Below are 22,704 nucleotides of genomic sequence, written 5' to 3'. Positions count from 1 at the left end.
GTCAATGCCCTATTCCTCAAATTCTTCCTATCAAAACATGTCATTTTCTCACTAAAACTAAGCCTGCTCCATCTTCTGAGTTCTGCCTATCAGATGGTGGCCCCACGATCTACTCCACCATCCAGCCTGGGCACAGCTGAACTAACCTTCTCACTTGCTCTCCCATCAGTAGGAGAGAACGACAGTGAAGCACGCAGGCCCTGAAGCAAACAATCTATTCATAAGAGCAAGAAAAATAAAACACTGAGGATTAATTTTAACAAAAGAAGTGCAAGACATACTAAAGATACAAAGTATTGTAGAGAGCAATTAAAGAAAGTTAAAATAAATGTAGAGATAACCTCTGTTTATGGATTGGAAGAGTCAACACTGATAAGATGCCATTTCTTCCCAAATGGATCCATGGATTCAAAGTAACAGCTATGAAAAATCCCAGTTTTTTTCTTTTTCTTCTTCCTTTTTCTTTTCCCAATGACCAGTTGATCTTATGTAGAGAAAAGCAAAGGGCCCAGGATAGCCAAAACCATTTGAAAAAAGAACAAAGTTGAAGGATGTACATTTTCTGATTTCAAAACTTAAACACTTATATATATGGTCAACTGAGTTTTGACAGAAGTACCAAGGTCCCCAATTCAACTGGAGAATGCATAGTCTTTTTGTTAACACACGATATCCACAGGAATTTAAGTCCTTACCTCACACTATACAGAAAAATGAATTCAAAATGGCTCAGGAACCCATATGTGAGAGCTAAAACTATAAAACTTCTTAGAAGAATAAAACATAGAAGAAAATCCTTTGTGGCATGGGGTTAGACACACAGATACAATACTAAAAGCATGATTCATAAAGGAAGAAAACGGAAAAAAAAAACCCTAAACTTCATTAAAATTAAAAACATTTATACCATAAGACTGGGAGAAAATATTTGCAAATCATGTCATATAAAGGACTTGTATCCACAACATATTAAGACCTCTTACTATTCAATACTGAGAAAATAACCCAGTTTAAAAGTGAGCAAAGGATCTGAACAGACATTTCACCAAACAAGATGCACAAATGGCCCATAAGTACATGAAGAGGTGTTCACCATCACTGGCCATTAGAGAAATGCAAATGAAAGCTCAAGAATGGCTACAATAAAAAATACAAAGTGACAAATGTGGGTAAGGATGTGGAGACATTCAAACCCTCATACTAGACTGATCTAAAATGGTGCACTTTGGAAAAAGAGTCTGGAACTTTCTTAAAAAGTCAAACTTACCATAAAAGCCAGCAGCAATAGCCCCAGGGAAATGAAAACGTGTCCACACAAAGACTTGTACACAAATGGTCCTAGCGGCATGTGAACACGATCCAAATGTCTACAACTGGTGAGTGAATGAACAAACTGTGATATATCATGCAATGAATACTATCAACAGTAAGAAGGAATTACTAACACATGCTACAACACAGAGGGACCTCAAAATCATGATGCTAAGTGTGAAAGAAGTCAGATGCAAAAAGCCAAGGACTGATTCCATTTATATGAAATGCCCAGAAAAGGCAAACCAGAGAAAGTAGATTCGTGGTTGCCTGAGGCTGGGGGCAGGAATGGAGGCTGATTGCAAATGGATACGAGAGATCTTTTGGAGGTGATGGAAACGTTCTACAACTGGTTTGCTGTAATGGTTGCACAACTGTGTAAACTTACTAAAAAGTCCTTGACATGTTCACTAATAGGGGTGAATTTTATGGCAGGTGAGTTATAGCTTCTTAAAACCATTGGGCTGGGGGGAAGCACAGGCTCTGATTCAGACTGCATGGATTCAGGTCCCGGCTCTGTGACTTGGGCTGGCTGTGTCGTTTGGGGTATAAGTTACCTCAGCTACCCGTTTCCCCGTGTGTACAGGGACTTAGAGAGTATACCCTTCACAGAGTTATGGTGAGAATTAAGTGAGTTAATGCAGGTTAAATGTTTCAGCACAGGGCCAGACACACAGCAAGCACTCAGTAATGTTCACTATTTGTATTATGATTATAGTCAAACAGTTATCTAGTCGGGCCAACTTTTCTTAGTTATTAGTTCTCAAATTAATCACCCCTTTTCTGAAACTGCTTCCCTGGCCTTACACTCTGTACCACCTTTTAGGTAGAACATTTGCTGTAGTCTAACTTCCTCCTAGGCTGGCTCCTCCCAAGTAGCCTCTAGACACCACATAGGAAATGGGAATATACCCCTTGGGAAAACCAGCTTCTGGGATCTTCTTCAATGGCATAGAAGGCCTCCATCATCTGATCTCTCTGTGGAACACTCCAACCTATCCCCACCCCCACACACATCACAGTGGCAAATGTCCCCATAGGTACCGCGCAGGTGCTCACACCATATCCCCCCTACATCAATGTCCCTCACCTCCTTCCCTTCAACTGTCTACTCCAGTCCCCAGACTCAGCAATGGAGTCTCCCCCACCAGCCTCCACTGACCCTCCTGAGCATGACCTTTCTATGCCTGTAATAATCACCTGTGCCATGTACCCAGTATTGGATTGAGGCACACAGCTTAAAAACTATGTTTCCCACCTTCAAGCATGGGCCTAGCACAGTCCCTAGGACAACTAGTATATTGTAAGTGCTCAATAAAATGTTGACCGGCCAAGTGAATAGCCAGATGATGCACATTTTCTCTGCTTCTCACATAGGAAAAATGCACTTAGGTTTGCAAATAGCTTAGGACTATTTTTAGCATGTCACTTAAGGAAAATGACAGAGGTTGTCCAGGAAAATGGAAACCTATTCTGAGGCACTACTCTAAGCAGTAATGAGAGAAGGTACAGGGTCATGCCACCTTCCATTTGAAGCCACGTGTACCTTCCACAACTGTCAGTAAGTAGGTTCATCAAAATTTACAGAGACGGCTGGTAATATTAATCCTTCCAGTGGAATTTTTCCTAACTCACCTGAAATCAGAGTTTCTAAACTCTGAAACTGATCTGTTAAGAATTTTTGAGACAGTTCACAGTGGGATATATAAAACAAATAAAAATCAAATTTAGAAGGTTTTTTTTTGTTTTTTTTTTAAGAGTTTTGCTGACTGAATGGGGAAAAAATACAATTACCTGATGCCTGGGTTTCACCCCAGAGATTCTGATTTAAGTAGCCTAAGGCAGAAATCAAGGAGAACAATTTTTTGTTAAGTTCCTCCAATAATTCTAAAGAGTAGTGAAGGTCAAGATATACCCCCCATGGAATCTCAAATTTGTTCCTTTATGCCTCAGTGTTCTTATGTATAAAACGGTGGCAATTATGCTTAGATTTATGGATAATTGACAATCCTCCTGAAAGTACAATTCATAACTGTTAAGTGGAGTCCTTTCTTTTCATTCTCACTACCTTGGGTCACTGAAAAAATAAAGTCTGGCTTATTAAAACCACCTGATCGATAAGTCTTAATATCCCTTATTACAGAGGGACATTTAAAATCCATTATAGGACAGTTAAACAAAAAAGATCCCCAAACCGTATCTTAATTAACCCACAATCAAAGGCATACTAAAAATAAAGGTGTGAGTCTGAAAGATAACTGAGAGTAATAATATTTCCAGAAGATTGAGCTGTAGGTCCTCTGTGAATAAATCCCTATTTGTGGGCACGGCATGTTTTTCTCTAATCATGAAAAGAGATCTCAGCAAAGTGTTGAAGAGGTACTGTTTCTGTGCTTGCATTTCAATGGGTCCTGAGGGAGAGATCTGAAATGACAAATATGAAACTTCACTGAAAAATTACACTGAGCATGACATAAAATTTAGTATTAGAATCTCCTTAAAATGAAAAAAGTTAAAGCAATCACATCACATCCTGTAAACATCTATTTTTCTTCTCCAGAAATGTCCTATTCAATCTTTTTTCAATTCTTTCAGGAAACATTCTATTGTTGCCACTGAGGGGGATCAGGGCATGCCACCCCAAAATACACCACTTTGGCATAAGAACGATTTTGAGCCAGAGGAATCTGAGTTCCTGATATTGCTTATCTGCCTGAAAGCAGAGCTTCCCCACAAAAAAACTGTCACAAATCCCCTCCCCAGGCAACTCCGCTTTTTCCAGGCACCACATCCAGACACTGCCACACACCATGACACTGTCCATCACTTGTCCTAAGGCCCTGCTTATCTTTCCAAATAGTCCCTTGCTCTCCATTAAAGGACAGTGCCTTTCTCCTCCTCCTTCTCCCTGCTAAGTCAGGTGCATGGACCCCAAATCAATCAATCTATCTATCTATCTATCTATCTATCTATCTATCTATCTATCTATTTATTTTTGACCCTAAATCTAATCCTCCTTTGAGTCGCTCAGGACTGGGTACCATGTGAATGTAGGATGCACCTGTTAATAAACTTCTGCTTTTTTCTTGTTGACCTACTTTTGTCAGACCAGTTTACAGGGCCTGGCTGGAAAATTCAGCAGGGTGGAAGGAAAATAATTTTTTTCTACAATACTTTGGTATCTGACTTTATATTTATGTATATACATCTCTCTTAGCTTTCAAAAGCGTTTTTGTTTTTTTTTAAATTTGATTTAAAAAAAAATCTCCCTTGGAGACCCTGGGTGTAGTCTCTTTAACATTTCAAACTAAATATTAAAACAACAAAAACCACACCAAAGAGCTTATTGCATGAAGCAAGACTGCTATAAAGAAGAGAGTGAATACTATTTACAGCATGCACAGCTGTGTAGTAGGATCACATCAGCCTCTGCTCCATGAGATTCCTCACCAAATACAGTTTTGCGATTATATTTAACTCACTTTACTAATATTATTTCATCTTTTATCATCATTCCATTATTTATCTTTTATTAAAAGATAAATTTAAAAGCCTAAAAATTGTACGGTGGCAAAATAAGTTCAAATTAAATTTTCCTACTTGCAAAACTAACAGAGGGAGCAACGCTTATAGTGGGGGAAACTGGAAATACCTTATTGCTATTAATAATGGCAGAGAAAATAAAATAAAGGAAAGGTGATGTAGTTCTAAATACAGTACTCCTGGAAATTAATAAAGCATTTAACATACAACTGTGATAAAATGTACAGTCATGTAGGCAAACACTGAGCAGTATCTCCTCAATTAGAAGAAAATTAGCTTTAGAAGCATCAGAGATGCAGCGCTTTTGCCATATGAAAAAAGCACATGAAAGACACAAAACAAAATATACTTATTACTTTTAGCATGTTAAAAACAATCACATCAAAAAAAGTATACAGATAAAAATGTCATAGATGACATAAGAAAATAGTGTGTTTATATATATTTTGCATATATATATATATGTGTATATATATATATAAATCTACAGTATTTACCACTGTTGACATAGATATTTTGGGGCAGCTCAGATGCTGCTGTCATAACCTAAATTGTACAGCTTGGTTTATTACAAGTCACAGAATCATGGTTTAAAAATTGGAATTAATATCCTCAGCTACATTTTTTATATACATTTCTCTCTAAGCCTCCACATGATCTGAATCAAGAGCCCAGGGGGAGCAGGATTTTGCCTGCGCTTCAGCGTAGTGCTTAGCTGCTAACAAACTGCCATTTGTTTTGCTGTTTAATAACATCATTACCAAGTTGATTAAAATTACATTAGACTCATTATATACATAAAAAATATTGTCACATTCACTAGCTAAACAAATGTTACTCTCATTTGAAAGGACATACTTCAGTACCTTGAAAGTTTAAAGCTCCAACTTGCAACAAGCGGAGCCCTTGAAGTTAGGTTTTCTACTCTCGTCCTTATTCAAACACGAGGAAAATATGTTGAAAACGAGCTCTACAATTAAACACAAAGCCATACTTTCTGGGAGTGCCCTAAACTTTCCCAGTGTTTTGGTAATTGTAGTGTAATAGACTATTTTAAAAGACATTCATTGCTAATCTCTTAACCATGAACCTGAATTTTTTTTTAACTGTAAAAAGGGGGAAAAAAGGAGATTTTTGAAAGTATGAAAGTCACACTATTTTTTAAAAAAAGATTAAAATCTTAGACTCCTATTAATAATTAGGATCATTTTTTACAAGTTTACACAATGATAATTTAATGGCCTAAGTGCAGCAATACCCATGGACTACCACCTTGAAAGAAAGAGTGCCAGAAAAAGACCATGACAGTAAATGACACCCCGGACTGTGCAGGAATCGAAAGGGCAGAAGTAAGGAGTAACCATATTGTTAATCCTGCTTTCAAATGGATTTCAAAGGAGTCTGTTCTGATGCCCCGTGTGAGTGCTTGAGGATCAGTAACTCGCAACCTCTCCTGCTGGCATCCACTGGAGAGCAGGATGGCAGCACTTCCTCTGCATCTGGCAAGGAACATTCTGCTCTGAGCTTTGCAAGAGTCAGACCAGAACCAAGGGCACAAATGCACTTCAAACTGCTCTAAAACTGATCTTGGGGTACCAGCAGCGCCGCGCCTCTGGCCATAACCTTACTTTGAGTGCCCCAGTGTTTAAGCACCATTAGGTGGTCAGCCTTTCTCTCCAGTGTCTTTAATTTTCAGAAGAAAAGAAAATGGCCACAATTGCAGAGAAGTCAGGGCAAACACCCAACGGCATGTTAGGACCTGGGTGAAAAATATAAGGGGGTGGGGACAAAAACCTGGCTGAAAGGTAAGTTAAGGAAAGGAAGAATAGTAAATTAATCTATGGATGTGGATTACAATTAGTTTTTTTTTTTTAATGTTTCTTTAGTTCTGTGTTCAAATATGTGTGCATAGAGGCATTTTGGTATCTATTCAAAGACACGCTCTACACATAGCCTTAAAAAGGTCTATTCTACACAGTTTTTCTGTGCTCTGTAACATTACTCAAAACAGAATGGGCTAATGGTACAAAAATGCTCAGATTTTGGAGAAAGACAGAAATGAAACGGAGTAATGAATTATTATTATGTGTGCCTCCCTAAATGCTATTGCTATGTTTCCACCACGTTAAATTCCTTTTTAACAGGTTCAGAGATGATGCAATTTAAAAATGCTCATTGTAAGCAGCATCTACATGGGGATAAAACATTTCTATATATTCTTATTACTAGCAGACACTGGAATTGTGTGAGATGTTTACAATAATATAAAATACTGCTTTGGCAATTATAAACATAGCAATGTAGGTTTCAAATGGTTTCTATTCTCTTGTCTTTACCAAGTATAGATAAATTCTCACAGCAATACTGATTCTTGAATAGAAAGTCCATCCCGATTTCTGTAGTGATATACTGGAGGTGAGGGCCCTGAATATTGATACCCAGAGGAACTGGCATCTTCTAAACCTGGTGAAGTTCTGTATCGCACTGGACTATCTACTGAGACTGCCGGGAGGCTATGGTCCTGAAAGGAAACATGTTGAAAGGCAGAATATTTTGGTAAATTGCTCAAGTGGCCACGGTTAGCATCTTGAGTCCACAACTGTCCATGAGTCTCAGGTCTGTACGTGTAAATAACTTCTGACAGGTAATCCACTGGAGGAATGATGAATTTGCCGTTCTTTGGTGACTCCGAATTGCCCGAATATCCCCCGGCGCCAGGATCAACAGGAAGAACTTCTATTCGGCTGGATGGTAGTACAAGAGGAAGCGGGCGGCCATAGGACTTCTCGGGAGAAACATCGACCGAAAGCGTAGAACCATAAGGTCTCCGGGAAGGATTCCTTTGAGCCCCGTGAGTAAACTGTGGAGATGCGCAGCTGCTGTTAGCACTAGGGATGTGTTTGGGAGAATTTCCATGGTAAACAGGGGGGTTACTGTAGGACGGCGGATGTACTGTCCTGCGATCTTCCCCATCTAGTGGGGACGGATATTTTGGGTAACCTGCAGGCTGCACTTTAAAGGTAAACTTGGTTGGTACTCTTGATGGACTAGAACCCGGCTCCATATGCTTCCTTGGGCTGTGAGAGGAAACCATGTTTCTTGGACTTTGGGAGTAAGCTCTTTCTAGTGCCTCTTCAATAGATGCACTGTTGTCATTTTCAGGTACATTATCGTACTGGGATGCGTTAGAGCCCCGTTTCCCTTCATCAGCATCCAAAACCTTCATCTTTTGCCTTACATTTGATATTCGAGTATCAGCAGAACTTGGGATGGTGACTGCAAGTGTGGGCTGCACCGACCTACTTTTGCCTTCGATGGCATATTTGGCAGTTTTCTCAATAGCTGAAATGTCTGATGGTTTATTCCACTTGGGCACAAATTCCTTCCTGGTATTTGAAGTGGCGTTGCTATTTTGGTTAGCAGCTGCATGATTATACTGCTTGGAACTGTCTTGTGGCCCTGATGGAAGTTTTCTTTGAAAATCTGCTTCTTCTTTAAGCTTTCTACTGTCCTCATCATCTGATTTCCGTCTTTGCACCCGTACTCGCTCTGGTGTACCAATTCTACTTTGATGGTGAGGGGAAGGCTCATGTTTTTTATGAGGTGATGAGCCACTTTCTCTTCTGCTGCTCATGTGGGGACTTGACTTGCCAACACTTCTTCGTCCGTTGCTCAGGTGACTGATGCTGGCAGGTTCAGGTGGAAGCTGCCCCAAAGGTTTCTTTGGATATTCGTCCTCTTTACCTGAAGGGAAAGACAGATTTGTAAATAACATGAACACAGGAGTAAATAGTATTACGTACATTAGTAGCCACGTTTTGAACAACTACATGCTTTTCATATGTGCACTCATACATGTATGCCACAGAATTTTAGAGGTTTAGAAGCAGCATTTTTAAGAGAGTCTGATACTAAAACATAGCAAAATTCAAAATCTTATTAGACAGCATGCAAGTGGCAATACTTTATAAACTTATGAGTAAGGTTTATATAATTATATAATGTGATTCTTATGTTTTCTTAAGATATATTATTACATGCTTTTTTAAGAATGCAAAACTGATATGCTCATATTTATTACTAAAACAACCATGCAGGTCAGTAGCTCAATGCCTTACCATTATGCTACTTTGGCTTTAGTCTAAAGTAATCTAGTAAATCTCAGTAAAAGGTCTATCAACTTTAAGCAGGTCTGCCAAATTGAATAGGCAGATGATAAAAAAAAAAAAAAGAAAAGAAAAGAAAAAAAAGAAAAGGCAGATGATGACCAACTGTGGTCTCAAGGTTATCCCAAGATAGCTTATAATTATTACTATTATTATCTCAAGTACCTGCCACAGTGTAACTTCACTATAAAAAGAGACAGTACTCTCTCAAAGCTAATAGCTCTAAAAGGATCCTATTTCAAATGCAAAAAGGAAAAAAAAGAATTAAAAAAGAAAATCATACTGGATACTTTTAGTTTTATATTTACATAACTAACATCAGAATATTAATGAAGAATTAAAGGAAGGTGCAGGGGCACCTGGGTGGCTCAGTCAGTTAAGTGGCTGCCTTCGGCTCAGGACATGATCCCAGGATCCTAGACCGAGCCCCACATCTGGCTCGCTGCTCAGTGTGGAGTCTGCTTCTCCCTCTACCTTGCCTCTCCCCCTCTTCATGCTCTCTCTCTCTCTCAAATAAATAAATCTTTTTTAAAAATAAGAGAAAAGAAAGTGTAATGAATTGGCCATTCAGTAAACAGTTCTAAGATGTCCACTCTCATGACTTTTATTCAACATAGGATTGAAGTCTTAGCCACAGAAATCAGACAAGAAAAAGGAATAAAAGGCATCCAAATTGGCAAGGAAGAATAAAACTTTCACTATTTGCAGATGACATGATTCTATATATAGAAAACTTGAAAGATTCCCACCAAAAAGCTACTAGAATTGATAAATTAACTCAATAAAAAGTCACAGGATACAAAATCAATGTATAGAAATCGCTTCATTTCTATATACTACTAATGAAGCAGCAGAAATAAAAATTAAGAAAACAATACCATTGACAACTGCACCAAAAAGAATAAAATACCTAGGAATAAACTTAACCAAAGAGGTGAAAGGTCTGTACTCTGAAAACTGTAAAACACTCATGAAAGAAACTGAAAATGACACAAAAAAATGGAAAGATATTCCATGCTTATGGGCTAGAAGAACAAATGTTGTAAGAATGTCTATACTAACCAAAGCAAACTACAGATTTAATGCAATCCCTATCAAAACACCAGTGGCACTTTTCACAGAACTAGAACAAACGGTCCTAAAATTTGTATGGAACCACAAAAGACCCCCCAAAGCCAAAACAATCTTGAAAAAGAAAAACAAAACTAAAGGTATCACAATTCCAGGCTTCAAGTTCTATTACAAAGCTATAGTGATTAAGACAGTACGGTACTGGCACAAAAACAAACACACAAACAAATGGAACAGAATAGAGAGCTCAAAAATAAACCCACAATTATGCGGTCAATCAGTCTTTGACAAAGCAGGAAAGTATGTGCAATGGGAAAAAGATAATCTCTTCAACAAACAGTGTCGGACAACTATATACAAAAGAATGAAACTGGACCACTTTCTTACACCATACACAAAATGAACTCAAAATGGATTAAATACCTAAATGTAAGACATGAGATCATAAAAGTCCTAGAAGAGAACATAAGAAGTAATATCTCTGACATTTGACTATAGCAACATTTTTCTAGATATGTCTGCTCAAGCAGACCCAGGAAACAAAACTATCAGGACTACATCAAAATAAGAAGCTTCTGCATGGAGAAGGAAATAATCAACAAAACTAAAAGGCAACCCACAAAACAGGAGAAGATATTTGCAAGTGACATATCAGATAAAGAGTTAGTATCCAAAATCTATAAAGAATTTAGTCAACTCAATACTCAAAAAAACAAATAATCCAATTTAAAAGTGGGCAGCAGGCATGAGCAGACATTTCTTCAAAGAAGACACACAGATGGCCAAGAGACACATGAAAAGATGCTCAACATCACTAAGCATCAGAGAAATGCAAATCAAAACTACAATGAGATGTCACCTCACACCTGTCAGAATGGCTAAAATGAAACACAACAAAGAGTAAGTGTTGGTGAGGATGTGGGGATAAAAGGAACCCACTGTTGGTGGGAATGCAAACTGGTGCAGCCATGTGGAAAACAGCACCGAGGTTCCCCAAAAAGTAAAAAGTAGAACTACCCTAAGATCCAGCAATTGTACTACTGGGTATTTACCCAAAAAACACAAAACCACTAACTCAAAGGGATATGTGCACCCATGCTTACTGTAGCATTATTTATAATAGCGAAGATATGGAAGTAGCCCAAATGTCCATTGATAGATGAATAAAGAAGATGTAGTAAAATATATACATTCATATGTGTATGTACACACACACACACACAGGAATATTACTCAGCCATAAAAAATGAAGTCTTGCCATTTGTAACAACATGGACAGGAGCTAGAGAGTATGAGGCTAAGTGAAGTAAGTCAGTGAAAGACAAATACCATAGGATCTCACTAATATGTGGAGTTTAAGGGGAAAAAAAAGGAGAGATAAACCAAAACAGACTCTTCACTAGGGAGAAGAAACTGATGGTTACCAGAAGGGAGGGGAGGCGTGGGTATGGGTGAAGGGGATTAAGGACACTCACATGATGAGCCCTGAGTAACAGAACTGTTGAGTCACTATATTGTATACTTGAAGCTAATATAACACTGTATGTTAACTCTACTGGAATTAAAATACAAAACTTAAATTTTTTTAAATTAAAAAATGAAAATGATCTATTATAATGTAGATATCCAATAAATATCACCTTGACAGAAAACAACAGACTTTACTTATAAACATTCAAAGGTTTACAATATGTTTTTCACATATTACAAAATAACATAGTCTCACTGAAAAATGTTACTCTCTTCATATATCTACCCATCCATCCATCTACAATATTTACTGAGTGAGCTCGGCTTTAGGCACTGTGCTAAGCAATGCATACAAGAGAGGTAAGCACACAGATACTGTCTTACAATTTTGTTATTTACCCACATATCATAATTTTAAGATACTTAAAAAAATTATTAGGTGATCTGTTCTTTGGGAAGGGAGGAGCAGAGAATGAAGAAGCAACATCCTTTAAAGAATTAAGCTACTGGGATCAGGATTACTAAGGTAAAAATGATCTTTGTGCTCTTCTTTTCTTGTTTCTTTTTTTTAAGTAGGCTCCACACCCAGTGTGGCGCCCCAATGTGAGGCTTGATCCCATGACCCTGAGATCAAGACCTGAACTGAGATCAGCAGTCAGATGCTCAACCAACTGAGCCACCCTGGCACTCCAAACCTTTGTGGTCTTCTAGTCCAGTAGTTTTAAAACTTTTTAAAAGCAGACTTTTAAACTAAATTTCATACAAAACCCCAATATATAAAGAAAATAGAAGCATAACTGTTCTCATGAAAGTGGAAAGTCACCCCTTTTACTCTTCCCTCAGCTGGGCAGCTACTCAGAGCCCGAGGGTTTGAGATCTAGTCCTGCCTGTATTTTAGAAGCGGGAAGCCGAGTCTCTGAGCAGCCAAGTGATCTCTCATGGCAGACACTGACTGAGAACCAGGACCTGGTATTTTCACTCCAGTTCTGCTGTTTATGCCACACTCATTAAATTCCAGAGATACTTTTGATGGTTTTAACTGAATCTCAGTTTACTTTGACAATATTTGTGCAAGCTCTTTATTTTGCACATCTGAAAGCACACACAGTGTTAGAATTGGCGATTATAGTTTGTTTTGTTCATTTACCCATTCCACAAATACTTATGTATCACACAAATACTATGTACCAGGCACTGCTCAGGGTGCTGGCAAACTGGAGAGGACACGAAGGACGAAGTCTCTGTCTTCATGGAGCGTATATGCTGGGTGTGCAGAGCTAGGAAGACAGCACCAGGAGAAGCAATTCAAGTGATTTGAGGTGGGGCAGGATGGAGTGGAGCAGAGTTCTAGCAAGAGCCAAGGCACCTTGTGCTTGAGCAGAAGACAGAGAACAGCCAGGGACGAGGCTGGAGGAACTGAAGATTCACATCACACAGGGTCTTGAAGACTATGGTGAGGACTGTGAATTTCTTTCTGAGTTAACTGCAAACCATGAAGGCCTTTTCAGCAGGAGGGTTACATCATCTGATACCTAGCTTACCAAGTTCATCCGGAGGGAAGGGGGGCGGACTTCAGTTATGTAATAATTAATGATGATAAAAGTAACAGTAATAGCAACTATCCATTACGCACTTACCATGCATCACCCCCACTCAAAAATTGTACATACGGCATTTAGCAACAGGTGTGTAACTTAGGTCACCACTGTGATCTCATTCTACAGAGGAGGAAACCAAGGCAGAAATAAAAATGCACAGGGGCTTCCCGCTGGTAAATAGTCGAATCACCGTTCAAAGGAGAGCTAATTCCAGAGCCCTCTGCACGGAAGTAATGAGAAGGGGCTGCGTCTGGCACATCCTCCACAGTTAACGGTTAGGTCCACACAGCTGCTCATGCGCTGGGTGCAGGCCGTGAGGGAGGAGCGGAGCTAAGGGGGCCTCTGGGCTAGAACACAGCACTGGAGACTGCTCAGCAACAGAGGGTGTAACCTATATTGTTCTCATCTCTTTTTATAAAAAAAAGATTACCATGTATGCAGACATGGTAATTTAAGTGATAACCCAAACTTTAAAATGCTTGGCAATGAGAAGAGTTGTCCATGTTGATAACGTTGCTTGTGAAGTAGTCTCAGGCAATTCCAGTTCAGCATCTGGCTGGTCTCATAGGAAACAGCTAAACTCAAGGTAAGAAAGGGGACTTGAATGCAGCCTGAGTCAAGAATATTCACAAGTAGTTATGCAGTCTATTGGGTTAAAAACAATAAAAATAAAATTAAAATCTGTGTCCCCCAAAAAGCTTTTACCAGCTCTACAAATAATTATCCATTTAGTCCCAGATAAATACAGGAACTCCTTCTTCCCTGTAGGCAGATAACACCAACAAATTATCAAGAAGATATAAAGACCTATATAAAAGAAAAACTGAACTTATGAATTTTCTTTTAGTTCCCACTCTGACAATGTGCTAAGGGCACAACACAGTAACCTGAGCGGCTAATTCAATGGCTGGTTGGTATTCCATCAGACAAAAATATCAGCCAATCATCACAGCGCCCTTTCCAGGTGGGTGAGTAGGAACCTGATGAAAACCATAACCATTAAAAAGAAAAAGAAAGCAGGGCACCCAGAGAGTGGTTAATTCCTGCCTGCGAGATGTGCTGTTACAGGGACAAAATTGGATTAGTTGTAGAGACTCTCCCGCTGAGCCCTTTAAGCTGCTCCACTACTCCACCATTTCAGTGGCTTTCGGCAGCCTGTAGACAGAGCCACCGACATTTCGGCTCATGTGAAATAATTGAAAATGTTTAACAAATTCTCCATAGCGGTATTAAACAACAGCACCCCAACACCAGACTTCAAAGTGAACTCCTGCTACAACTTGAACGTGCGGGTCCTCCCTGGAACGTTCATCTATGGGTGAAAGCATCCAATGTTTCTCTTAGTCTGGATCATGGAGGCTCACACCTTGTTTTCAATGTTTCCATCTGTGTTGTTTCACAACCCATGAGAACCAAACTTTCTTGTAATTAGGTGCTTTCATAGCTATCTGCTATGGGCCGAATGTTTATGTCTCCCCCAAAAATTATACAGTGGAATTCCCCTACCTAATATGGTATTTGGAGATGAGGTTTGTGGGGGTAATTAGGTCACGAGGGTAGAGACCTCATGATGGGACTAGGGCCCTCACCTCTCTTCATGTGGAGCAGTGGATGGGGCCACAAAGAGATGTGTGATCCGCCCTGGTTTTACCGCCCCCTCTGCAGAGTCTTCTAAAAAAAATAGCCACACTGCACCACAAGGACTGAAGCCCATGGGTTCCTCTCAGTTGTGGTCACCAGTGAAGCAGGGAATGGCCCCTGGCGGAGCAGGGAGGAACATCCCACTGGGGGTGTAGTGATTAGACAGGGAACTCTGGACCAGGTTGGGGGCAGCCCTTCACCTTCTGTCATCACACCTCCCCAAATATACTAAGACAGGTGACACGTAGAGGGAGGGAGAGTCTGAGCCTGATTCACATGTGTGAAGCACTGGCAATGCCTGCCTGGGATGTGTTCACCCTGGTGGGGAGCTGCACACTCTGGGGCCTCTGAGGAGGACTGGGCACTAGAGCAGGGTTTAATTCACTAGAGGACAGATTTGTGTTTTTTCTCTTCTTCAGCAAAATCTGTGCCTAAAAACTACCTTATTGTTATGGGCTGACCTGTGTCCTCCCTGAGAACTCATATGTTGAAGCTTGAACCCCCAATCCCTCAGATGTGACGAGATTTGGAGATAAAGCCTTTACAATGGTAATTAAGGTTCCCTGAGGTCACTGGCCTCTTATCCAACATGACTGACATCCTCCTAAGAAGAGGGGTATCACAGACGGGTATAGACGGAAGACCAGGTAGGAAGACGCCCAGCTAAAGCCAACGAGGGAAGAAACCAACCTTGGCAACACTTTGATCTTGGACCTCCCAACCTCCAGAATTACGAGAAAATATTTCTCTGTTGTTAGAGCCGCTCAATCTGTGGTATTTCCATCAAAGCAGCCCGAACTAAGATACTACCCTCAAGTCTACATCCTCAATCTCAAAACTGATTCGCTGTACTAAACACAAATTTTGTGGATTGCCTTTTTCTGCTAGTTAAAAATCACATATTTCATTATTTATAATCATTTGCTTTTATGGTCCTAGTGTACTTTCAAATGTCAACCATGTAATGAAAGCAACTATAGTCATTAAAATTTACTTTATGTAACCACATCAAAAAGACAACTGAACAAAGCAAATGTGGAGGTAGACACAGGCAGTAACAGATCCTGCAGGTAATGAGAGTTCCATTACTTCACAGATTCCCATCTGCCATTTTGTGTCGTGGCCACCATGGTATTGCTAGGGATGGTCAATCTAGGGTTGGCTTCCACAGCATTTCCCACGGACATTAAGCTAGATTGACTTACTGACAATGATGGACATGGAAGGGGACCTTGGTTAAGTGTGTACCCCAGAATTTAAGCAAAATTCCAGGTTTGGACTAACTGAGCCAGAGTAGAAAGGGGTTAATCAGGGCACAAGCCAGTGGAAAGATGAAAACAACAACAACAAAAAAACAAAAACAAAACAAAAACCTTGGGAGAGGTGGAAGGAAGCAAGTGGGGAGGAAAGAGGACTAAGAGAGAAAATGGAACATCTGTGGGGAAAATGAGGCCGTATCACACACTGTTCCTATATCCCAGTACCTGCAGACTTTCATTCTGAAATTCTTTAGTTACATAAACAGCACATACTGGTAAAGACTAACAGGACAGAGTAAAAGTGTAGGATTACAGGTACAAGGCATTATTTCTCAGGAGAAGGAATAAGAGGGTTGAGAAATCAGTAAAGGAGAGACCAAGGTGGTAATTCATGCATGAAACAAGATGGAAAGGTATGTGTCATACACACATACATGGGAGATTTAATTGTTCAACATAAAGGGTAAGGAAAGCATTCACCTTACATTTAACATCACTTTATATTCAAGTCAATACAGAAAGTTTTCTAAGGAAGAGACATTAATATTCTGTGCATCTACACATCATAGTAGAATTAAAAGAAAACTGTAACATGTTCCATTTACTGAATGGGCAAGAGACCCAAACCCACACTGGGGAAAACATTCTGTGACTGTTCTAAAATATCAAAAAAGTAGCATTTCCACGTTCTTTCATGGTAGCCCAAAACACATCTCCCTTTCCCCAAGCAGACAATAACCTAAAGTGACTTCTCCCCCTTTCCTACCCCTATACCTCTAGTATCTAAGATAGTAACGGAATTACAAGTAAGGTGGTGATAAAGTGTCCATTCATTCACATGTAATTAATATGAATTAGAGTAATGACACACTAATCATATAAATGGTACAGAAACATAACGGTTATAAATACCCAAGATCTACCAGCTAAGAAACTAGATGTAGCAGGGTTTCGAGGGGGAAAAAAATGCAGCGCAGACAAAATGACACTGCATTTAATTAACTCCTAGATGATAATCTTCCATTAGGTACTAGGGCCCTGTAGCAGGTAGAGGCTGAATATCTTAAGTGGAGAAAGACATTTAGAGTATATGGCCCTGTCCCCAGAGAGATTTTCAATAAGCATGGAAAAAGGTAAATAAATTTGAAAGAGGTAGTAAGAGCCTTCCAAAATGGAGGGGCTTAAAAATCTGTGACCTGAGGCATCCTACAAACTAACGGGTGTAACCAATACATGGCTCAGGACCCTGACCAGCATCCCCCTTCCACAAACACCCACTGAATGATGACACGGTGGGGCTAGGCCATGTTCAAGTTGTTCCTGGGACTGACCAGACACTTCTGACTGGGGGGAGAATCATCAATGACCCAACAATGATCAAATGTCCACATGCTGCCTGCATCTCAGTGCAGTTCCTCGGCCTGGGGGCAGCATCAGCTGTGCAGGAGGGCTGTCTCTCTCAAGAGGAGGGGGATGCAAGGGGGCAGAAAGAAGTGACCTGAGAAGAAAAGGGGGAGATGAAGAGAGAAAGCAGAGGGGAGGGGAGCTGCATGACAGAAAGGACAGGAAGGGGAGCCAAGGGCAGAAAGTGGAGGCAGCCATAGGGAACCCAGGAGCGGAGAGTGTCTCCCTTCCTGGAGATGCTCATGTCTGGGCAGGAACTTGCTCACATTTCACAGAGACTGCACAGGGCACAGGCCTCTCCATTCCAACACTAATACCCAAACCCGAGGACTCTGTACCCAGGCAATCCAACCTCAGGTAATTGCAAAATCTGGAAAGAAACTCTACTCTGCATTTGTTATTCAGGTGATTCTTCCTGAAAGCGAATTATTCAACACTCACTGAGCTGAAGATAGACCATGTAGACCCCTTAAAAAGGACAAATGCCGTCACCAATGATATTTTCATATGCTAATAAATAGTTGGCCTTTTCTCCACAAAATAGATCCAGATAAGCATGAAACATTCTTGAACAATCTCTCCTTAAGGGAGACCCTCCCCCAACACACACACACATACACACACACACACAAGAACACTGCTCTATTTGGCTTTGCTTAGTTTACCCATCTCCTTTCATCCCTAAGTGATCAAGGGTAACTATAAGATTCAAGCATAACTGATGTCAAAACATATGGATACCAACTGATAGATGGCAATACATATTGATATTTACCATCCACACTTTCACTCTGAACTCTTCAGTAGCCACAATACTGTCTGTGATCACCCCACAATAAAATCCATGCTTATAATTTAATTCTCTTCTTCCCCTTGAAAACATAGGTGTCTAAAAGAATTACTGCCTGACTCTTAAAGGTAGGTAAGCAACACATTTCCTATCCTATATAGCAGGAACACCTTTGTGAAAATAGCACATTAATGATATTTTTTACCAGGGTTCCATCGAAAGTGGAATTTTTATGCCAATGCCAACTTGATATATTTTAATAAAGGCAAAGAAGTTTATTAGTTGGGTTTTTGAACATTTTTTCTTTAAAAAGAAAAGGAAATAAAAAAGAATACTCTAGGCATCCCTTAAAAAAACAAAAAACCAGAAAACCAGGAGACTCCCTCAAATCCCCTCTTATTTGTGCATCTTTGCTCTTACTAAGGTCTCTGCCGCCACCCAGTGGACACTACACCAAATGACAGCCTTCCTGATCAATGGTCTCAGAAGGCATTACCACAGGCATTACCACCAGCTTTAGGCACCAAGAGACACAGAATTACAGCTAAGGGCTCTAAGTGCTCTCCTCTCCCTTGTGAGCAACATCTTCTTTTAAATTTCAACAACAGAATATATGTACTCTGTTCTAAAAGTTTTCAGTAAAAAATGGTAGGGGCTGTTGTCAGGAAAATTATTCTGGGACTCATCTTACTTATCTCCAGATCAAATACGAAGTCCAATTGAGTTTGAAAATATTGTCACAAAATCAGTGATCTCAAATTTATATCCGAAAAATCAAATGGCTTTCTTTCTAATGTACCATTAGCCAGAAAAATTTGCAATTCAAGCATTAGTACAGTCTTCAATAATCATATCTCCTTTCTTTAATGAAATGATGTGCTATATTTATAGCTACGACAGTAAAAAATTTTTGTTTAATTATTGTCGTTTGCTCATAGGCTTGACCTTTTTTCTCATCAGGCAAAACTTGAAAGACAGGGTAAGCAGAAAGGAGAAAATTATTTAAACACATTTAACATTAGCAGGAGGCAGGGAGGGGAAGAGGGAGAGAAAAATCTCAAGCAGATCCCCCCTTGAGGGCAAAGCCCCATGTGTCTCAATTCCAGGACCCTGAGATCATGACCTGAGCCAAAACCAAGAGGTGGACATTCAACCGATTATGCCACCCAGGCACCCCTGAAATAATTTTTTAAATCTGCACTTATAGGGTGCCTGGGTGGCTCAGTTGGTTAAATGTCTGCCTTTGGCTTAGGTCATGATCCCAAGGTCCTGGGATTGAGTCCTGCACTGGGTTCCCTGCACAGTGGGGAGTCTGCTTGTTCCCTCTCCCTCTGCCTGTTGTGCTCTTTGTTAAATAAATAAAATCTTTAAAAAATCAAATCAAATCAAATCAAATCTGCACTTTGTGTTTCCTAGTGTTTCAATTCACATATGTATGTAAGAAACTGTTGAGCATGTGTAAATATCAGTTTCCTCCATACAAACAAAAGTGAAAACCCACCTAAATAAACCCTCAAAAAGTGGGACAGTTTTAATTTTTTTTTTAATTGACAAACACGGTTGACTCTTTTGTGGGTATGTTTGTAATCAGGATACAAAATAGTTCCATTACCTCAAAAAACAGCCTCATGCTAGCTAACCTTTTATAGACGGTAGCCTTTTATTATCTAAAAAATAGATTAAGGGACGCCTGGATGGCTCAGTGGTTGAGCGTCTGCCTTGGTTTAGGTGATCCCGGGGTCCTGAGATCAAGTCCCACATCGGGCTCCCCACAGGGAGCCTACTTCTCCCTCTGCCTATGTCTCTGCCTCTCTCTGTGTCTCTCATGAATAAATAAAATCTAAAAAATAAACAAATAAATAACATAAAAATAGATTAAAACCTCATTTGTTCATTAGAAAATATAGATGGAATGCCTATTATACACCAGGCACTGAAGGAGGTGCTGGTGACACAAAGACATGGTCACTGTCCTCAACAACTCACTGTCCAATGCAGACATCACATGAACATGAGCAGCAAAGCACTGTAAGCAAGTGCTGGGTGCACATCAGGCACACAATCCTGTGATAGAGTTCTGTGGTTTGGGAGCCTGCGACTGGCTGACAAGGCTTCAGAAGGAGGAGATGATGCTTAAGCCAAGTCATGAAAGCTAAAACAGAATGGACGAGGGCTGAGCCACCTGGAGAAGTGTTCAGGGCGTCCTTGGGGGAGAGGCATATCCCAAGGCAAAGAAATGGAAGCACGAGACACAGCAGGAGGACCCTCCGTGGCAGCAGCCCATTTGCAGTGACATATGGTGCTGGCTCATATGGCGCTGGCTCAGCAATCAGGCCTTGGGCAGTATTAACCTCGAAGCCAGAGTCCCTCATCTACAGGCTACTACTATTGGTACTGATGGCAGAACGGGCATGAAAGCTATTCAAAATTAATTTGACGCTGCTTAATGTAAGATTTATGGTCCTTCCAGATAAAAAAGGAACACAGGATTCCATCACATTCAGAGATATTTAAAGGTAAAAGGTGAAAACAAACGACAAAAAAAAAAAAAAAAAAAAGCAAAGTCCAAGCCTCCTGGGTGGAAACTGCAGACTTCCTCAAGAAGGAAGACTTAGGCAGCGTGCAGGTGGGGTCCACAGTATCTGGACTACGTGGCTAAGCCACTGAGGGGCCTGGACCCAGCAATAATAAAAAGTGGTTCAGCCTGGGAATTTGGTCACTGAGGAAAATTCACTTGGAGTCCTGGCTCATAATATTTCAACTGATGAACAAAGTACCTTCCAAATTTACTTGAAATTCATTTTTTTTCATTCATAAAGATCTAGAACTAAGTACAGAAAAACTTAAGAGAATTAAACATGGGACTAATTCTTTTGCATTAAGGAATCTGCCCATATTTAGTATTTTATATACTTAACATTAAGAGAATCTGGCCAAGTTGCTTTTTCAATTATAAAATTGAAACCTGTTGAACTTCTGATTTGAAATTTATAAATAGTGGTGTAACAAAAATTTTTTAAAGATTTTATTTATTTATTCATGAGAGACACAGAGAGAAGGCAGAGACACAGGCAGAGGGAGAAACAGGCTCCTCACAGGGAGCCCTGTTGTGGGACTCGATCCTGGAACCCCAGGACCACGCCCTGAGCCAAAGTCTGACGCTCAACCACTGAGCCACCCAGGCTCCCCAGTGTAACAAATTTTTAAGGGACTCAAGGTTCAGCAAATTTGTAAACTTATCACATTAGAAGTTATTTAAGAACTAGGGAAGGTTTTGTTTTTATTTTTTAAAATATTTATTTATTTTTAAAGATTTTAAAAATTTATTCATGAGAGACACACAGAGAGAAGCAGAGACACAGGCAGAGGGAGAAGCAGGCTCCTCACAGGGAGCCTGATGCAGGACTCGATCCCTGGACCAAGTTCACGCCCTGAGCCAAAGGCAGATGCTCAACTGCTAAGCCACCCAGGCATCCCAGTTTTTGTTTTTAAATTTAAAAGTTGATATGTATGGGGCACCTGGTGGCTCAGTCAGTGAAGCATCTGCCGTCAGCTCAAGTCATGATCCCAGGGTCCTGGAACCCAGCCCCAAGTTGGGCTCCCTGCTCAGTGGGGAGTCTACTGTTCCCTTTCTCCCTGCTTATGCTTGCTCTATCTCTGCCAAATAAATAAGTATATAAATAAAGTCTCTTAAAAAAATAAAAGTCGGTATGTTTAAGGAACTGCATATATTAAATTTATAAATGCAATTTAAGGCGTTTGGAGGAGTTCATCTATAAGTGGGACTAAACATTAAAGAACATTAACATTAACCAAACATTAACATTTCCTTTAAAAGAGAATGATAAATTTTCCCAGATTTAAAAGCAGTCTACTGACTTTTGTAAGTGGAATTAAACTAAAGAAGAACTAGGTTTGTGGATTTGTAACTTTAAAAAAATCAAATATTCATTTTAGAAACAAAAACTCTCTTCAAGGACATTAACAGATTTGAGGCAACAAATGCCTATTCCAAAGGGCTGTTGAAACAAACTAAGCGCCACATATATGTAAGGAAAGCATTCTGCGAGGAGTCTATCACAGAAGATGCCAAGGTTTGCCCTTATTGTCACTATGCTACAAGTGTCTGAGGAGGAGGGACCAGTGGAAATAGGAAAGCAAGCAGATGGCAGACGGGAGAGCATCTCAGATCCAACTCAGGGGCCTGGATCTTCTCCCCGAAGCATGAAGTGGCCCTTCAAGGACTGGCCATTTCACAAGATCACTCCACAAGGCACGGAGGTGAGCAACACCGGAGCCAGGGCTTCCAGCATGCCCTGGGGAGGCGAGAGGAGGGAGACGTAGAGACAGGGCCTCGAAAGAAACACAGAGCTCAGTGTCTGAACAGACTGTCACTGGATGGAGTGCGAGTAAGCAGGGGCAATGGGGACAAGATTTTGGAAGACTCGGAA

The 22,704-nt window shown here is 40.2% G+C and overlaps 1 protein-coding gene across 4 annotated transcripts in view; it reads right to left on the bottom strand.

Moving 5' to 3' along the window:
• Nucleotides 1-6,638: 6,638 nt before the first annotated feature.
• Nucleotides 6,639-22,704, bottom strand: part of USP6NL (USP6 N-terminal like) — a 167,799-nt gene continuing 151,733 nt past the window's right edge. For all 4 annotated transcript variants that reach the window (XM_025445607.3, XM_049100898.1, XM_025445605.3 and 1 more), the window contains one exon: nucleotides 6,639-8,598. In XM_025445607.3, coding sequence (XP_025301392.3) covers nucleotides 7,208-8,598 — 1,391 coding nt within the window. In that variant the 3' untranslated portion in view covers nucleotides 6,639-7,207. The remainder of the gene's footprint in view (nucleotides 8,599-22,704) is intronic.

This window comes from Canis lupus, chromosome 2 (genome assembly GCF_003254725.2).
Source record: "Canis lupus dingo isolate Sandy chromosome 2, ASM325472v2, whole genome shotgun sequence".
Classification (NCBI taxonomy): Eukaryota; Metazoa; Chordata; class Mammalia; order Carnivora; family Canidae; genus Canis; species Canis lupus.
The sequence above is the reverse complement of the archived record's forward strand: the minus strand, read 5'-3'. Positions and strand labels throughout refer to the sequence as shown.